The sequence below is a fragment of the Drosophila elegans genome, unplaced genomic scaffold (assembly GCF_018152505.1).
Source record: "Drosophila elegans isolate 14027-0461.03 unplaced genomic scaffold, ASM1815250v1 contig_208, whole genome shotgun sequence".
Classification (NCBI taxonomy): domain Eukaryota; kingdom Metazoa; phylum Arthropoda; class Insecta; order Diptera; family Drosophilidae; genus Drosophila; species Drosophila elegans.
In genome coordinates, this window is record NW_024545578.1 from 22,878,804 (window position 1) to 22,895,592 (window position 16,789).

The following is a 16,789-nucleotide window of genomic DNA, read 5'->3' on the forward strand; positions in this document are numbered from 1 at the left end:
TCTGCCTTACTAATTGCGTCAACAAGCAGAAAATTACACAAAAAGCTCATTCTCTGGTGCTCTTTCGAAATTTAGTTTTCAATATGAAACTTATTTATTTATGTATCTCCTGTTTAGATTCAAATAAATAATTGTTCAAATTTTTATACCCTTGCAGAGGGTATTATAATTTCAGTCAGAAGTTTGCAACGCAGTGAAGGAGACATCTCCGACCCTATAAAGTATATATATTCTTGATCAGCATCACTAGGCGAGTCGATCTAGCCATGTCCGTCTGTCCGTCCGTCTGTCCGTCTGTCCGTCCGCTTATATGCAAACTAGTCTCTCAGTTTTAAAGCTATCTGCATGAAACTTTCCCAAAAGTTGTCTTTCTATTGCAGGTAGTATATAAGTCGGAACGAGCCGGATCGGACGACTATAGCATATAGCTCCCATAGGAACAATCGGAAAAATAATTGAAAAAAATTATAACTTTGCTGTTTTTTAATTTTTTGTTTAGTTCTTCGACATATAGCAATGGTTAAATATTTCAGAATTATGGTTTAAATTTCATCAAAATCGGACGACTATAGCATATAGCTCCCATAGGAACAATCGGAAAAATAAATGAAAATAAATTATAACTTCGCTGTTTTTTAATTTTTTGTTTAGTTCTTCGACATTTAGTAATGGTTAAATATTTCCGATTTACGGTTTAAATTTCATCAAAATCGGACGACTATAGCATATAGCTCCCATAGGAACAATCGGAAAAATAAATGAAAAAAATTATAACTTTTCTGTTTTTTAGTTTTTTGTTTAGTTCTTCGACATTTAGTAATAGTTAAATATTTTCGATTAACGGTTTAAATTTCATCAAAGTCGGACGACTATATCATATAGCTTCAATAGGAACAATCGGAGAAATAAATGAAAAAAAATTATAATTTTTCTGTTTTTTAATTTTTTGTTTAGTTCTTCGACATTTAGTAATGGTTAAATATTTCCAATTTACGGTTTAAGTTTCATCAAAGTCGGACGACTATATCATATAGCTCCCATAGGAACAATAAAAATATATAAAAGACCTATCAAATAATTGAGCTGGAAATCATCATAGCTTCAATGTTTTTAAACATATACGCAAGTAAATTATAATTTTAATGTTTTCAAAAATGTTTAATTCTTGCAATAGCTGCAAGGGTATATGAACTTCGGCTTGCCGAAGTTTGCTTTCTTTCTTGTTTTTTATAAAAAGGAGAAGTTTGATTTTTTAAAATTGTTTTAAAATACATTCATACATTACTAATGTTAATTTTTGACCTTAAAAAAATCATACCAATTTGAGGAATTGCTGTAATTTAAGTCAAACCTATTTCTCAAACATTTTTGTTAAAATTAAAAATATAAATAATATTTTATTATTTTATTATTAATAAAGTCACGTGCTTGAAAACTTTAACCCTTTATAATCGGTTACCAGTTTACGATCTCAGAACTTAAAAGCATTACCTCCTGTCATTAAAAATAGAAAACACTTGTTTAGATGACTTAAATTTTCCAAAATTCAGTTGACACTTCCTGTGGTGACAAAAAGCTTTAGTTATTTTTAAAACAATTGTCTAGCGACCACAAGAGCACAAATTTTAGTTTGAAGAAATTCGTCAATGCAAAAACAATTTTAAAACACACAAAAGTTGGGGCCATCAATCACTGACGGAAACTAAAAAAAACATATTCAAACCATTAAACTATTTGTAAAAGCTGGTTATAAACATTAAAAACATGTCTTTTATTTAGGAAGTTTTTTTTTTAATCAGAACCTTTTCAAAATACCCTTGAGTTCAAATTTAAAAACTGCGCGCCATAGTAAACTCTTTCCCCGTGAGAGGAAAAGGGATAGTTATAATACTATTTAGATTTCCCACCATCCATTACCAACACTGTTTCAGCTGCGCACAAAATTCAAAATAATACACAAAGAATATTGAATTATTTCATTGTTTATCTAAAAATATATTTGAATAAAGTAATTGCTTACAATTCGTTTTTTTTTTTTTTGCTTTAAATATTGATGAAATTAAAGACATTTTTAACTTATTATAGCATGTAACTTTAGTCGTAATTCAAGGAGATTATAAACTATTTTTGTTTTCGATCAAGAAGACAAATTAGGGTGTGTCGATTTTTAAGGATCTTAAGGACAATCTATATATTTTGATGTTCTATATATATATAAGTCCACGACTATGCCCATATATTAACATATTTAAACATTGTTTAAATAACAAATCACTCGAATAATATACAATCTTTTCAATTTTTGAAGAAAAATATAATATTGTAAAATATACGAAAAACGTGTACCCTTGTACGAGATTTATTAAATATTTAACTTGTACAAACTAAAGAAAATTTGTAAAGATTTAAAAGTGGGTTTACTTTATGCCACTTCAATAAAACATTAAAAAAATGTTTAAATCGACACCACCCTATTATACACACCAAGACATGCTCCCGATATCGCAAACTTTTGCATACAGAGATAAGTGGAGCATAGCTGAAAAGCGGATGTCAAACACTACCAGGCTTGGGGATCCGTTCCTTGGTTCACTGGTGACCATTGGTGATGTCAACGCCTCCGCAGGCTCCTTCTCCTTCGGAAGTGCTGGAGCTACCATTGCAGCCATTCGAAATTCCATTCTTGGTGGTCTTCGGTGTGTTTGGGATCTTCAAAACCCTCAGCGACTTTGTTGCGCCGGCCAAGCCCACAACACTGTCCTCCTCATCGGAAGAGGCATCCGATAACTGGCGGGGCGACAGACGGCAACCGCGCTGAATATAGTGGAACAACCGATCCACGGAGGCCAGGATCAGGCCGAGGAACGGAGGCGAGGGATTCAGGGGCCGCGACAGGTACTCAGGATGGTATTGCGTGGCCACAAAGTACGGATGAGCACTAAGCTCTATGATCTCCATCCGGGTTTTGTCCACGTCGGTGCCCACAAATCGCATGCCATGCTCCTCGAGCCGGGGTACATACTTGGGATTAACCTCGTAACGATGTCGATGACGCTCCTCCACGGTCTTGGGATTGCCATACAACTGACGGAGGATGCTGGGACCTTCGGCGAACACCGTAGTTCGTTTGCCCAAACGCATAGTGCCACCCAATTGACCCGTGTGATGTTCTGGCATATCAATGACCAACGCATTGGCCGTTTTCGGATCGATTTCCGTGGTGTTCGCATCCTTTAGACCCAATTTACTGCGGGCAAATTCAATAACTGCCGCTTGCAGACCCAAACAGATGCCCAAGAAGGGCTTTCGATTCTCTCGTGCCCACTGGCAAGCTCGGATTTTGCCTTCCATGCCGCGAGAGCCGAAGCCACCGGGCACAAGGATGCCATCGCTTTCGCATAGCTTCTGCCACTCCTTGTGGTACTTGCTCGGCTCCGACAACTGGGTTTCCTCCTCCAGCAGGCACGATTCGATGAAGACCAGTTCCAGTTTGCGATTCGCAGCCAGGGCGGCATGTTGCAGGGCCTTCACCACGGAGGCATACGAGTCCGTGAATTTGGTATACTTGCCCACGATGGCGATGGTTACTTCGCGGCGAACCGTCTCCGTGCGACGGGCCAAATCACGCCACTGCTGCAGACATCTGAAATCAGCAAAGGAACTTAGGAACTACAACTATATAGTTATGGAGATCCATTTCAACTTACTTGGTCCTCTTGCTCATGTCAATATTGAGCTGCAGTCGCTCGTTAAGGTACTCAATGACTCCATTCTGCTCCATTAGCAGCGGAACATGATAAATGGAGCTCAAATCATGGATGCATATAACCTGATCCGGACCCACGTGACAAAAGTTGCTGATTTTCTCCTTGACCTCCAGTCCGATGGGTTTCTCCGAACGGCAGACAATCAAATCGGGACTCAGGCCACAACCCCTAAGTTCACGCACCGAACTCTGGGTGGGCTTCGTCTTTGGCTCTCCGGTGGCCTTGGGCAGCGGAACCAATGACACATGGGCCAAACAGAAATTCTCCCGCTTCACACGGAACTGAAACTGACGGAAGGCCTCCACGAAAGGCATACCCTCGATATCGCCAATGGTGCCTCCCAGTTCCACAATGCACACCTGTGGCTTCGAGGAGCCCTGGACAGGAGTCTGGGCCACGCGCTCAACCCATTCCTGGATGGCATCCGTGATGTGTGGGACAACTGAGGGAATAAAATTAAAAAAGAGTAAGATAAGAATATAATAAAGATATAAAATGTATGCAAGATATAAAGACGGCTTAGTCACTTATAAGAAAGTGGAATTCAAAGTCAATCACTTACCTTGTACGGTTTTGCCCAAGTACTCGCCAGTGCGCTCCTTCTCAATGACCAACTGGTAAATCTTGCCCGTGGTTATGTTATTGTCCCGATGCAAGGTGATATCCAGAAATCGTTCATAGTTACCCAGATCGAGATCCACCTCGGCGCCATCATCCAAAACGTACACCTCACCTGTGAACAAAAAGTTAAGCAATTAAAATGCGTTTCAACAATTTCAGGGATCCCTTCCTGGTAAAAATAAAAGAAACCGGAAACCTTTAAATGTTACATTTTTTATTTCCAAGGTATTTGTGCTTAGGCGTAAATGGCGCACTCCCAGCTTTCCTTGGAGTGGCGCTCAACTAGAAATCAATCAAGTAGCATGGCATGGACACAAACTAAATATAATGCTTATGGTCTAGACTACAGGGCGTATGTACAGTCTTCGGCTTAATCTAGATCTTCGGGGGGGTTCCACTACTTGGACTCCTCGAGATCCTCCTTGTAGAGCTCCTTGAAGATGAGCTTTTGTATCTTGGTGCGTATGCGTAGCTTCTGAGCAGCCGTCAGCTGCTTCATGTACGGATGCAGGCTCAGCAAGTAGTGGTAGTCATCGTCCTCCGGCACGAGTGAAGCATCCATCGTGGAGGATCCATTGAAATTGCTATCCTCGGAGAGACGTGGTCGCTTCAGCTTGAGGGCAGGTATCAGTCCATTGGCATAGGAGTGTTGGGTGAAGCTGAGATGATCTCCGTTTCCTCCCACAGCGGAGGACGCTCCGAAATCTTCATTTCGTTCTTTGGCCGCATGATGAGCAGCTGCCAGAGTGGCCAGCGGATGATGAGCCTTGTTGTAAAGTGGCGGTGGCGACACCGATCTCTTGCTACCCATTGACGCTCCATTGGAGGACACCGATGATGCAGATGTAGTCGTTGCCGGCGCCAAAACAGCCGCTGATCCGGGTTGTTGTACTTGTGCGGATGTGGTGGTCACCATTGGCGGTGGTGAACAGTGTGCGGCTGGTGGTTCGACCAGCATTTGCAATAAAGGAGCCGCTGGAGACATCTGCTGTTGTGGTGGCGGTGGTGGTTTTTTGCTCAGGTCCTCGGCCTCCTTTTCCAGCTCCAGCAATTGGGCACGCAGTAATCCTGCCTTGATTAAGGCGTGCTGATGGGCCTCCTCTTGGGCGCGCAAAGCTCCTGTGGCCAGTGGTGTGGTGCTCACTTGGTTCATCTGATGGGCAGCCGGCGGCGTTGGCATTGCTTCCTCCATGGTGGCTTCGCTAGCTTCCCCGTCCGCATCCGCTTCCATGTCCTCCTCGTCGTAATCCTCGTCGCTGTCCTGCAGGCGACGTATTAACCCATTGGTCAAATCCGGTTCCACAACCGTCTTTTCGCAATCCTCACTCTGCTGGTTGAAATAGAAGGACTGATCCTGCTCGTTTTTGGGCAAACGATGTCGCATGTGATCAGCTTTGAAACGTAATGAAAATAAATAAAGGTAATTGTTTTATGAAAAACCCCATAAAACTCACTTAGAAACAACAATGCGTAGTAGTGCAGCCACTTGGACTCGAAAGTGGCAGGATCTACCATAAAATCACCGTTATCCGCCCGAGGTATCCTTTTGTACTCCACTCGAAAATTGTCTCGAAGTCCCTTCCACTTGGCCTTGAGCACGATCTCTGCGAGAGAGAGTGGGATAACGATAGAAACCTATTTGCTCATGCTTGGAGTCATTGTCAGTGTTGCCAACTTGGCTTTTTATTCGACAAATCTTATTAGAGCAGGAAACTATTTAATTTCTTTTTTTTTTTAGTTTAAGCTGCTATTTATTTTTTAAACTAGTAATTTTTCAAATCAGTCTAACTTGAACTGTAAGCTTTTAAATCGTATTAAACTTTTTAAATACTAAAATATATGATTTCCAAAAAAATATTAAAAATGTTTTGATTACGCTCAAACATTTTTTTAATGATTTAAATTAATTATACATATAAATTATTTTATTATGAAGCAAGCAAAACTAGTCAGATTAGTTACTTTAAATTATATTTGCTGTATGCTTAGAGATAAGCTACCATAGTCTATTGAACTTTTAAGCAAACTTTGTAAATTTGTATATTTTTTTTTTAATTAATATTAAGATTTCACATTTTCAAGGCTTTACATTTTCGAGGCTCAACTTTTGGACAAGGATTGGCAACACTGATGAACTCCTGTTGGCCATATGCTAAACTTACTCGGCAGCTTGTGCGCTCCGCTCAGCTCGTCCCACATCTGCTCAAGGAAGGCCTTGTTGCAGTGGAAATTTCGGTTCCAGATGGCCGGACGCTCCTCGATGTCGTGAATAAACTGCTCCACATTGAGCACAATGGTGGACTTTTTTGGCGCCATCTTAAGCGCTCAAAGTTGGGTCACCACGTTCTTTTTTTGTCCTTGTTTCGCGCGGGCACTTTTTTCAATGGGCAGCTCCTGCTGTTTCACTTGTCCGCCGGCTAACGGTGAATGCCAAATGCATGCTCAAATGGGAAACACACACACACACACACACCACCACTAAATGACTGAGAGAAAAAGAGCAATTATTAGGCTTTGGTCAGCCCAATGGCGTACGCTGGAATTCGTCAGGGCGGGAGATATCTCCCTTCTCTCTTTCCCACGAGTTAGTTGCGATCCATGACCATCAATGAGCAGCCAGTGCTCTCCAAACTGTTAACGCAATAACTTCATTAAGATTCCATCCTTAGGCCTAGGCCCAAAAACGAGCTGCGAGCGACAGGAAATGCGCTGCTCGCTCTGCTCTGCTCTGCTCCCCAATTGCCCATCTCCTTCTCACTCCCCCTTTGCCCACTAAGCAAAAAGAAGTCGGGGCAGGAAAGAAGCAGCGAAATCAAATTATAAACACGCCAGGCCAGCGACGCAGAGACAGAAAGACAGCGAGACAGAGACGGACGAGCGACGACCGAGAGACCAGCCAACAGTTACTCCACGAGCCTGCTGCTCCCGCTCCCTCTTTTCCACTCACGCTCCCGGTTCCGCTGCCTCTGACTTTTCTCGTCCCCCTTCCTATCGCACTGCGCTGGATACACTTGGAAAAAACGTGGGTTAGATTACCTTGGTACTTTTAAAATTTATTGCACTACAGAAACAGATTTCCCAAAAGTATGCTGATAGAGCAATGCAATATTTCGAGTTAAATACATTTAATTGACTGATTTTAAAGTTTATTTGCCTTTAAACCTATTTAAAGAAAAGATCTCGCTGAACTGAAGGAACAGTGTATTCCAAGGTTCGTATTCCAATTAAAAAAAAAATCTGTATGAAAATTGATCCTAAATCTATTCCAATTTCTAGTAAGTCCACCTGACTAGTACACCCAACTAGTACACCCGTATTCGGCGAGTGCATCGTCTGGCCCCAGTGCATCGGTGTGGCTTGCGAGTTTGCGAGTGTGTGAGTGAGTCGCAGGCGCAGGCGGCGGCATTCAGTCAGTCATGCAAAAATGTTTGCCGTGCACAGAGTGCGAAATACTAAAAACGGCAGCGTGGAGTGTGGAGACTTCAGATTGGGGGAGGCGCAGGGGGAGGGACGTAGTGCGGGGAGCGGATGCAGAGGCACAGGCCGCAAAAACACATACACATACATACATATGTATGTATATATATATTCCAGCGAGCAAAAGCAATTTCTGGCGGCAGCTATAGCTTTGCTGCAGGCAGCAGTCGGCAGGCAGACAAGAGACCAGAAGACCAGAAGACCAGGGACCAACCAAGCCAAGCCAAGCCAGGCCAGACAAATAATGCGTCACGTTGCGCAGTCGTTAAATTTTCGTTTTCGTCGTTGCCGTTGCCGTTGCCGTTTTTATGGGCAAAAACTGCCGGCGACAGTGTGTTGTTGTGTTAGGTGAGGGTAGGGCCATAAGAGGGGGTGAAAAGCGGACTGAAAAGCTGGCCCAGCTGCTGTCGAGGTGCTTTGCTAGCTCCTCTGCTGGTAGCCAAGAATTTCACAAGTTTCGACCCGCCGTGGAAAGTTATGAGGCCTCACACACTTACACACACATACACACACACACACACACTCTCATTCAGACTGGAAGCTGTGTGGCTAGGAAATTGGCAACTAAAGTGGACTAACACTGGGGATTTGGCAATCATTTCCTCAACTTTGATTTCCCGCTGCTTATCAGCGTGAGGGGCAATCGAGATAAGAAGCATGGCTTCAGCTAGCTTTACAACTATTTATAGGTCAGATCTTGCATAAAGGCGATGTATTGATCGTGTGCGAATAGAGAAGTCTGCAAATCTTCTGGATACTCCATCTCTATCTCTCTTTGGCACTTAACCCATGAAGGTTCAGAACCTAAATTCATATAAGTAATTTCATTACTTTAATAATTAAATGATTAATAATCAACTTTTAATATTTAAAGAAATACAAATTAAATGTGATTTGAAGTCGTTAGTTTTTAAACATCATGACTTACTTTCTGTCATTATTATGTCTAATCATTTTACATATATTTTATAGGTGTTAAATATGTAACTGTTGTTTAAGTAGAGACACAAGAATCTGTGTCGACAAAGGATCCCTAATGGGTTAACAGTTCTACCTATGTATATCCTCTCACGCACCTTTAGCTCTTTGTCTTCTTCGCACTCCACTCAGCTTAAACTATTTCCATTTACCCTCTCCTTTGGATTTACATACATATGTATCAGCTCCATCTTTCATAGCTTTAAACTCTATCACCGCTCAACTGTTAATCCTATTGCTCATCCCATTCCCAAATAAATTTACTCCCACTCAACTTAGCTCCAAACTAATGTTTCCCCCCATTCCCACCAAATAATTTTAACTTTTTATCACTGCCCTCATCCCGCTTCAAGTGTCATTGAAATTAGCTCAGGAATGAAGAGCAAAGAAAGAGTCCAAATAGGCTGATCGGAGGGGTGAGGGAATAAACTATATAGTTGCTCCATAAAATCAATAAAACACACGCACGCACTCGCTCACACACATATGCAAAATTAGCGCGCCAGGAGTCGCAACTAACGGGATTTCTGGGAGGTTTCGGTGGGTGGTACAATGGCTGAGTGGTTCAGTGGGTGGTCGCTTGTGTGTTACCGCCAAACTTTATAATAATCGAAAAGTTTTTGTGCGCTCGGACAGCGCCGGCCCGTATATATTTTCCGTTATGTCCCGAGAGCGTTTTCACGAGCGAGAAATGCCGAAACCGAAACCGAAATTGCGGTATTGCGAATTCCCGAACCAAAATGCGAACCACTGCTGATTGCAGTCAGCTTACAACTGAAATTGAAAATTCAGCAGAGCAAAGTGCGAAGCGCCGCTGCTGCTGCTGTCGCGGCGTTGTAGCTGTTGTAGCTGTTGTTGCTGCCGTTGACGCGCCGCCACCGCTGCCGCACACAGACCGCTCTGCCCCTCCCCCCTCCCAACTCCCCCTTATTCTCACCCGCTGCTATTTGCCACTGCGACAGGCTGCAGCCATCCGCCATCAGCCGAGAGCCGTGAGCCATGAGCCATGAGCCAGCAGGCCGTGTTCAGACCCAGGCCCAGTCGCAGTCGTAGACCCATTCCCATTCCCATTCCCACTCCGAATCCGAATCCCCGGCCAGGTCCACAAGCCCCCAAAAGCCAAGCGAGCCAGCCAACAAAACGTGCCAACTAGCGGCGGCAGCTGAAACGACGCCAGCCAAACAGCCAACAGCCACCAGAAGCAGCAGCAGGCAGGCAAAATAATATGTATAAAAAAAAGTACTAAAGGCCTGCTAAAAGAGAACGAATATGGTTATACACTATCAACGATTTTTAAATATATCGATGCTTATCTCTAGTTAAGTATGTAGATTTTGTCTGCTTTAAAATTATATGCAGCATGGACAACAGGATATGGAATAGATGATGGTGAATCAAGACAAACAATACCCCGTACTAATTTTTAGGCCAAGCTAATAATATTGAACATTTACACTATACTAGTACCATGTATTTCAATACAATTTAGTCAATATTTTTAAACCCGAACCGAAACGAATTAGCTGGGTCAATATTGTTTTAAAATCAAGTCAGTTTTTATTCAATTAAAGAAATTATTAAAGGAACTTTAGTTTTTCTCTATCCCTTGAATTAAAGAAAGAAATGGCGATGAAGTACTAGGATTTATAACAAACTTTAACTACTGTTCAGATAGTATCTCTCCTGGTCCTACAGAATCTTAAATTCTTATTTACTAACATTTTTTTTTGTACACATGTGTAAGTAGTGTTTTATAATAAGTATTGTTCGGAAATATGTTAATGTGCTTTGTTGTTGGTAAAGAAGGTAAGTCTTTCCACATTTTTTACCTTGTGCAAAAGAAAGAACAGCCAATATTCCGCTGGGATCCTGAATTAAAACGGCTTCCAAGCTCCAAGTTAGAATATGCAACCTCTTTTCCAATTCGAAATACCCTTGGAAAAGAGAGGGCATGAGAAGCGCACACTGAAACGCAAAAAACGCCAGCGAGGAGGCGCAGGCCATCCAGTGGTGGGGGATGGGAAGAAGAGCAGGGAGCAGAGCAGTCAGCAGGCTGGCAGTTCAGTTCAGTTTCAGGCGAGAGCCAAAGCCACGCCACAAGCTTTTGCTTTTGCTTTTGCCGGCGCGACACAGACATACATACATACATACATGCATACATATAAGTTAAATGTATGTGTGCAGCAGGAGGAGAAGGAGGAGGGGGAGATGGAGAAGCGCGCACAAACGCTAAAAACGGCCGCCGCCATTTGCTTCGCTCTGCTCGCTGCTCCCCGTTGTTGTTGCTGCTTTTGGACATATTATTGCCGGCTATCCAGCACACGCACACTCACACACACACACACACACACCCATGGCCACACAAATACATGCGAGTGAGAGCCAGCCGTGCTGTCTGTGTGAGGTGGAGCCGGTGGCCTGCTCTTCTCTGGCTCCTCTTCCCCCTTCTTTACGTCCTTCTTTCCTCCTGTTCTCTCCCAATCTCTTCCCCCGCTCTTGCTTCTTATTTCCTCCTGCCTACTGCATGCGCAGCCAACAACAATCAACGCGCGGAAGCGAGCGAGCGAAAAGCATAAACCATGAAGAGAGGTAAGGGGAAGGAGGGGCCGGAGAGAGGAGGCTCGTTAAAATCACGCGACAGGAGGCAGCAAAAGCGGCAGAAGCAGAAGAGGAAGAACCAACGGGGGCGGTGCAACAAACGCCGGGCAAGGCAAATCGATGTGAATTTGGCTGTGGCTCCACGACTACCGCTCCTCCTCTTCGCTCCGCGCTCTCCACTGCGCTTCTCACTTCCTCTTCTTTTGGCGCCTGTCGCTCAGACACCGTAAGTGTGAGGTGGGTGGCGGCGGGCGATTGAAAAGGGGGTGCCGGATGGCGAGGTCGTAATATAACACTATATAATAAGGGGCAAGTGCGATTGGGCAGCCGCTCCGAATTTAATTTCTTACAATTAAGCAAAAGACTTGGGCCCTTAGTTACACAATTACCGTTAGCTTCTTCATAAGATCTTAGATGGTTTCCTACTTAAACAGATGGCTTTCCTTAAACTATCCAAGATCGCACCTTTTTATCGGGCAAAAAACCAAAATTGTGTTTTCTTATTAAATTGTTGACTTTAGTTAGTTAAACACAATAAACTTTACTAATTTTATATTTAAGTGGTTTTAATTTGTTATCCTTTTTATCACCAACAAATGAAATTTGTTTAGTAATTTAACAAAGAAAAAAGCTCTGTTTAAAGACAAATGGCAGGAAAAATGTACCTTTGCATACATATGTTTTTTATTTAAGATACAACCAAGATTGTTGGACGTGGAGAGAAGGCTAATTTATCAAACTGCTACTGTATTCAGCTATTTCCTTGCTGCTGGGTGTAATTACTTAACGCGATTCGTAAGCTATGCTTAAAGTTATGGCAACTAGGCAAACTTTTGACCAGACGCAAGATTGAAGCTTATGAAGCCATAGAACACACACACGCACACACCGACTCGTGCGGGTCCATCAGTAAACTGTATTGTGTGTGTGTGTGCGTGTGGCAGCAAATGAGGGGGCGGTACGGTGGAGGGCGGGACAAAGGGGGCGGAGATGGGTGGTAGCAACTCAACCTCAGACGCCAGCAACGCGTAGCAACGGTCACATCCTGCTGGCGAGCTGGTGAGCTGGAGAGTTGGAGAGTCGCCACCAAATGGTATTTTCCATTTAATTTTTGCACACTCACACACAGACATAAGCTCGCACACGCGGGCCATATGTATATGAGTACAGTGGAGCTTACACATTTTGATTTCTACTTAATTTCATTTTCCTAACCATTGTTGTCCACTTTATTTCGAGCTTTCTTAGCTACGCTTCATTTTATATTTTAATAATAAATATTGGAAATCTTTGCTTTGAAATATATTTTACTTTTCGTAATTCTGCTTACTGAGATCAATTTTATGCCACAATAAAACCAATAAAATAATAAAAAACAAGGTAAATAGAAAATTAAGCCACAAGCTTTTAAAGGTAAACAACTTTAAAACTCGATTTAGAGGATATTATTGGATTTACCAGCAGCTTCCAAAACAAAATTAATTAATTAAAATGAATTACAGTCTTTGGACAGCAGTCTTTAGGCTACCAACAAAAAAAACTTAAACACATCTGAATAAATAATTTATCCTACAATTTAAAGCTATTGGTCAAGGAATAATTGAATGGAAGTCAATCGTTTTTTCAAAGTCAATTTGTGGCCTTTTGACAGAAACAGAAAAAAATTAAGAATTCCTTTGAATTCAGTGCGTCATATCCGATGGTTTTAGTTATTGAAGTCTCACAGTATATGGCGGCTCACGCACAAGGCGGAGCAGGAGCGTGAGTAAAAAAGAGAGGAAGAGGAGGCCAGGCAGAGGTGGCAGCAGCTACAGCAACAACAAGGCAGCAGCAGCAAAGGCCCAAAGCATTATTGTCGTCGCGAAACGTGAGCGTAACGAATGCGCAAGCAGAAATACAGCAACAAAGCAAATGCAGGCCGAAGGAAGTAGGAAACGAGGGAGGGGCGGCAGGAGCGGCAGTTAATGGCGCACAGGCAAAGAGCAACAGCTGCTAACGATGTTGACGCGCCGATGACGGCCACACAACCAAATGGGCAGACAGAAAGAGCGAAAGAGAGAGCAAAGAGCAGAGGAGCTTGGCTCTTTTATGGCTAAAAACGCTAATGTGACCGATGGTGTGGTGGGCGGGGGAGGGGGGACCATGACGGAGCGCAAAGCACGCAAAAAGCCCAAACAACAACAAAACAGCTAGAAGAAGACACCCTCAAAAGATGGAACGTTACAGCGGCCAATATGGCGACCCTTACCATTTCCAACTCCAATCTCCCCCTCTCCACCACTTTTACTCCCACTCACACTCACACTACCGAAATAAACGCAAAACAAATGAAGCACACGCATGTGCCGCAGTCGACGCTTTCGTCGACGTCGACTGCGCACTCAAATTCACAACAACAACAACAGCAACGAGGAAACAACAACACAATAACAAATGAGCAGAATTGCATTTTCTGCAATTCGACCCCCAAAAAGTGAAGCTGGGCGCAAAAGTGCAAATGACAGGCGGCAGACAGTAATCCCCTGTGAAATGAGTGGTCAGCGGGGGTGGTAGCTTGAGGGAGGCAGATGGACGAAAGGCTATCCACTCTTTTAACTCAACGAAGTTGCATGGGCCTATTTACACCAATTTATATGAGTCACAATGAAACAGGTAATAAAATAATACCAATAAAATGCACAAATTTAAATAAATAGTTTAACATAGTGAGGTTATAAATAGGAAATATGCAATCTCTGCATCAAATTACCATTAAAAAATCAAGCATTTTGTGATAAAACATTTTGTCCTACGATTGGTAATTTACTGAAAATATTTGATTTATAATTTATTTATTGTGTAAGTTCTTGGCCATTTTATTACCTAGCTAAATATAAAAAGTTGAAAAAGCAATGTTTTTTACTCAATTATCGATGAACAATAAAAACGTTATATTTTTCTCACCGAACGCACGTCTTAGCTTTTAACGTAATTTATATATGTACATATGTATTTATTCACACGTGTAGAGCGGCCTCGCAAATCGCGCAGGTCAACGCTACGTCACATGTCACACACAAACTGACACCCACCACCCGAAAGCACACACACCAAAGCAAACAAACGCACCGTAATTGCATTGGCACGTTGCATAAATAAATTTGTGTGTCGTTGCTGCAGTTTGTATTATTGTTGTTTTTGTTCTTGCTGGCGCCATTTTGGTGGAAGTTCTTTTTGGGGACACGAGGGGCGGCAGTGGGAGAGTTTAAAGCAGAGACAGTAGGAGTGTGTACGTGAGAGTGAAAAGTGAGTGAAAATATGGATCAGCAATCGGGCGCAAAAGTACAGTAAACTGTTCGAGCCGACAAATTATTAACTGAATGAGACAAAAATTACTAGAGCAAAAATACTTCTTCGCGATAGATAATAAATGTTTTTGCTAATCTTATGCTCTGACATTCAATTTCCCGATTTTGGGTGTTCAGTTTCAATTGAATCGCCGCTTCTTTTGAATAAATTTATTTTAAGTACGTATGTGTGTACATATGTACGTACGAGAACAGTTTCCCTTTTCATCAATCAAACAAATAAAAACACTAAACCAACAGACAACAAGAAAAGTATCAAAACAAAAATAAGAATGTAACGAGCAAAGCAAAACAAGTGAAATGGGGGAAAAAGAACTTTCAGTTTCAATGTCAAGCAACAACAATAACAATGTCTGCCGGTTGAGGGAGGCTTTTTTATAAGAAGAGAGCTACAAACAGAGAGCAAAATTAAGAAAAGAGAGAGATATTTTTACTCGCCTTTTCTAACACGAAAGAAAGCAAACTGTGCAAGCTATTTGTTGCTCTCCGTTTTTTCAAAACATCATTAAACGATTTTAAATATTTTATTGGGTCCTTCAGTGTTTATTTGTTTATAAAACAAAACTTATTACTTAGAGACCGACATTCCGAAACACGTGCAATTTACTTGTTGTTGGTTCTCTGAGAGAGAGAGCAAGAAAAACAGCTGACAGGCGGCCGTTTGTCTGGTTATCTCTTTCACACTCCCACCCAAGAATCGGTAAACACGCCACACTGTCTTTCATTTAAATACACAGTGGGAAAAACGTTAAACAAATTATATTTCTAGATAAATACTATTCAAATTTATTTGTATTAATCTTAACAAACGTACATTTAATCTTAATTGAAGTATATCGATAATAAAATTTTGTTTATTTTGTGTTCAGACAAACATATTGTTGTTTATATTCATTATAAATATTTGTTATTGTACCGATACTTTGTTCTTGCTTGTGTTTATTTTTTGGCGGGAGAGCACTGTTCCCTACTTGGTAACACTGCCACTCTCTCGCTCACGCCATGTGGTTGCAACAAGCCGCGTGACCTTTGACAACAACAACAGCTTACACCGTACAACAATAAAAATTCACATACTTGCAGACACTCGTCAACACACACACACACACACTCTGAAACAGATGCGCGAAATATTGAAAATTTGCCAAAACAAAGTAGACAGACATTTCCCTAATGTCGCAGGCGTATATTATATACACCATATAATAAAAAGAACTTGAAAACTCACCATGCTCATAAGGCGAAAAGGTTCCAGCATCTATATTAATATAGGGATCAATTTTAATCGAGGTGACATCGAGACCACAGGATTTTAGGAGAGTTCCGAACGAGGAGGCTATCACACCTTTTCCCACGCCGCTGATGACGCCGCCAGTGACCAGGATGTATTTCATCTTTTCGTCTCGAATCACCAACTTTGAGGTCACAAATTCGCCCTGATTATCGTATTACCCGGTTCGATTCGCGGGTGCTACTCAATCTACCGTTTTCTAAACCACTCCGAGCAACAATTGCGCCGTTTATTTGCCTTTTGCTACACGTGGTGCCTCGAATTCTCGAGATTAGTTTATTTAATACGTATCGTGTCTGCGACCAGGCGCCGGCGGTATGACCGCCTCTTATTATTCGCCAAATACCCGGGACTTGTGTGTGTGTGTTGGTAAACGACCGAGAGACAAAGTCCATGCAGGCCGCTAACTTTAAATGACGTTTGAGTATACAAAAAAACAAAATAAAGAAAAATAACATCATTACTTAAACAATCATCAAGTCTTATGTTTGTAAAAACATTCATATTGTATAGAGTAGTTAAAAATACCAATAGCGACAAATTATCCCTCTATTTACGTTCACTTCATGTGATCAATAATTTAATCAATATACATCTTGTTAACATAATTTATATAACTATATTTTTTTATTACATATTTTTTCTTTATAAGCTGTTATAATAATTTTCTGTTTGAAAATAAACTTCAATTGGTTGATTAAGACTTTTAA

General features: G+C 41.8%; 1 protein-coding gene across 3 annotated transcripts; it reads right to left on the reverse strand.

The window, feature by feature from the left end:
* Positions 1-2,076: 2,076 nt before the first annotated feature.
* Positions 2,077-16,407, reverse strand: LOC108136084 (CTP synthase). Of its 3 annotated transcripts, none has more exons than XM_017257049.2 (4): positions 16,017-16,407; positions 4,330-4,500; positions 3,708-4,209; positions 2,077-3,643 (listed from the first exon to the last, which is right to left on the reverse strand). In XM_017257049.2, the coding sequence occupies exons 1-4, from the start codon at positions 16,180-16,182 to the stop codon at positions 2,590-2,592; spliced, it is 1,893 nt and encodes a 630-aa protein (XP_017112538.1). In that variant the 5' UTR covers positions 16,183-16,407; the 3' UTR covers positions 2,077-2,589. The 3 variants fall into 3 exon arrangements, with proteins under 3 accessions (XP_017112538.1, XP_017112540.1, XP_017112539.1); XM_017257051.2 differs by lacking the exon at positions 16,017-16,407 and adding an exon at positions 6,551-8,729; XM_017257050.2 differs by lacking the exons at positions 2,077-3,643; positions 3,708-4,209; positions 4,330-4,500; positions 16,017-16,407 and adding exons at positions 4,586-5,780; positions 5,843-5,992; positions 6,551-6,874; positions 9,435-9,739.
* Between the last annotated feature and the right edge of the window lie 382 nt (positions 16,408-16,789).

Coding starts and splice junctions, on each gene's coding strand:
- LOC108136084 (XM_017257049.2), bottom strand. CDS start 16,182: ATGAAATACATCCTGGTCACTGGCGGCGTCATCAGCGGCGTGGGAAAA. Junction 4,501..16,016: donor CTTTTCGCCTTATGAGCATG/GTGAGTTTTCAA, acceptor TTTTGTTCACAG/GTGAGGTGTACGTTTTGGAT. Junction 4,210..4,329: donor CTTGGGCAAAACCGTACAAG/GTAAGTGATTGA, acceptor TTATTCCCTCAG/TTGTCCCACACATCACGGAT.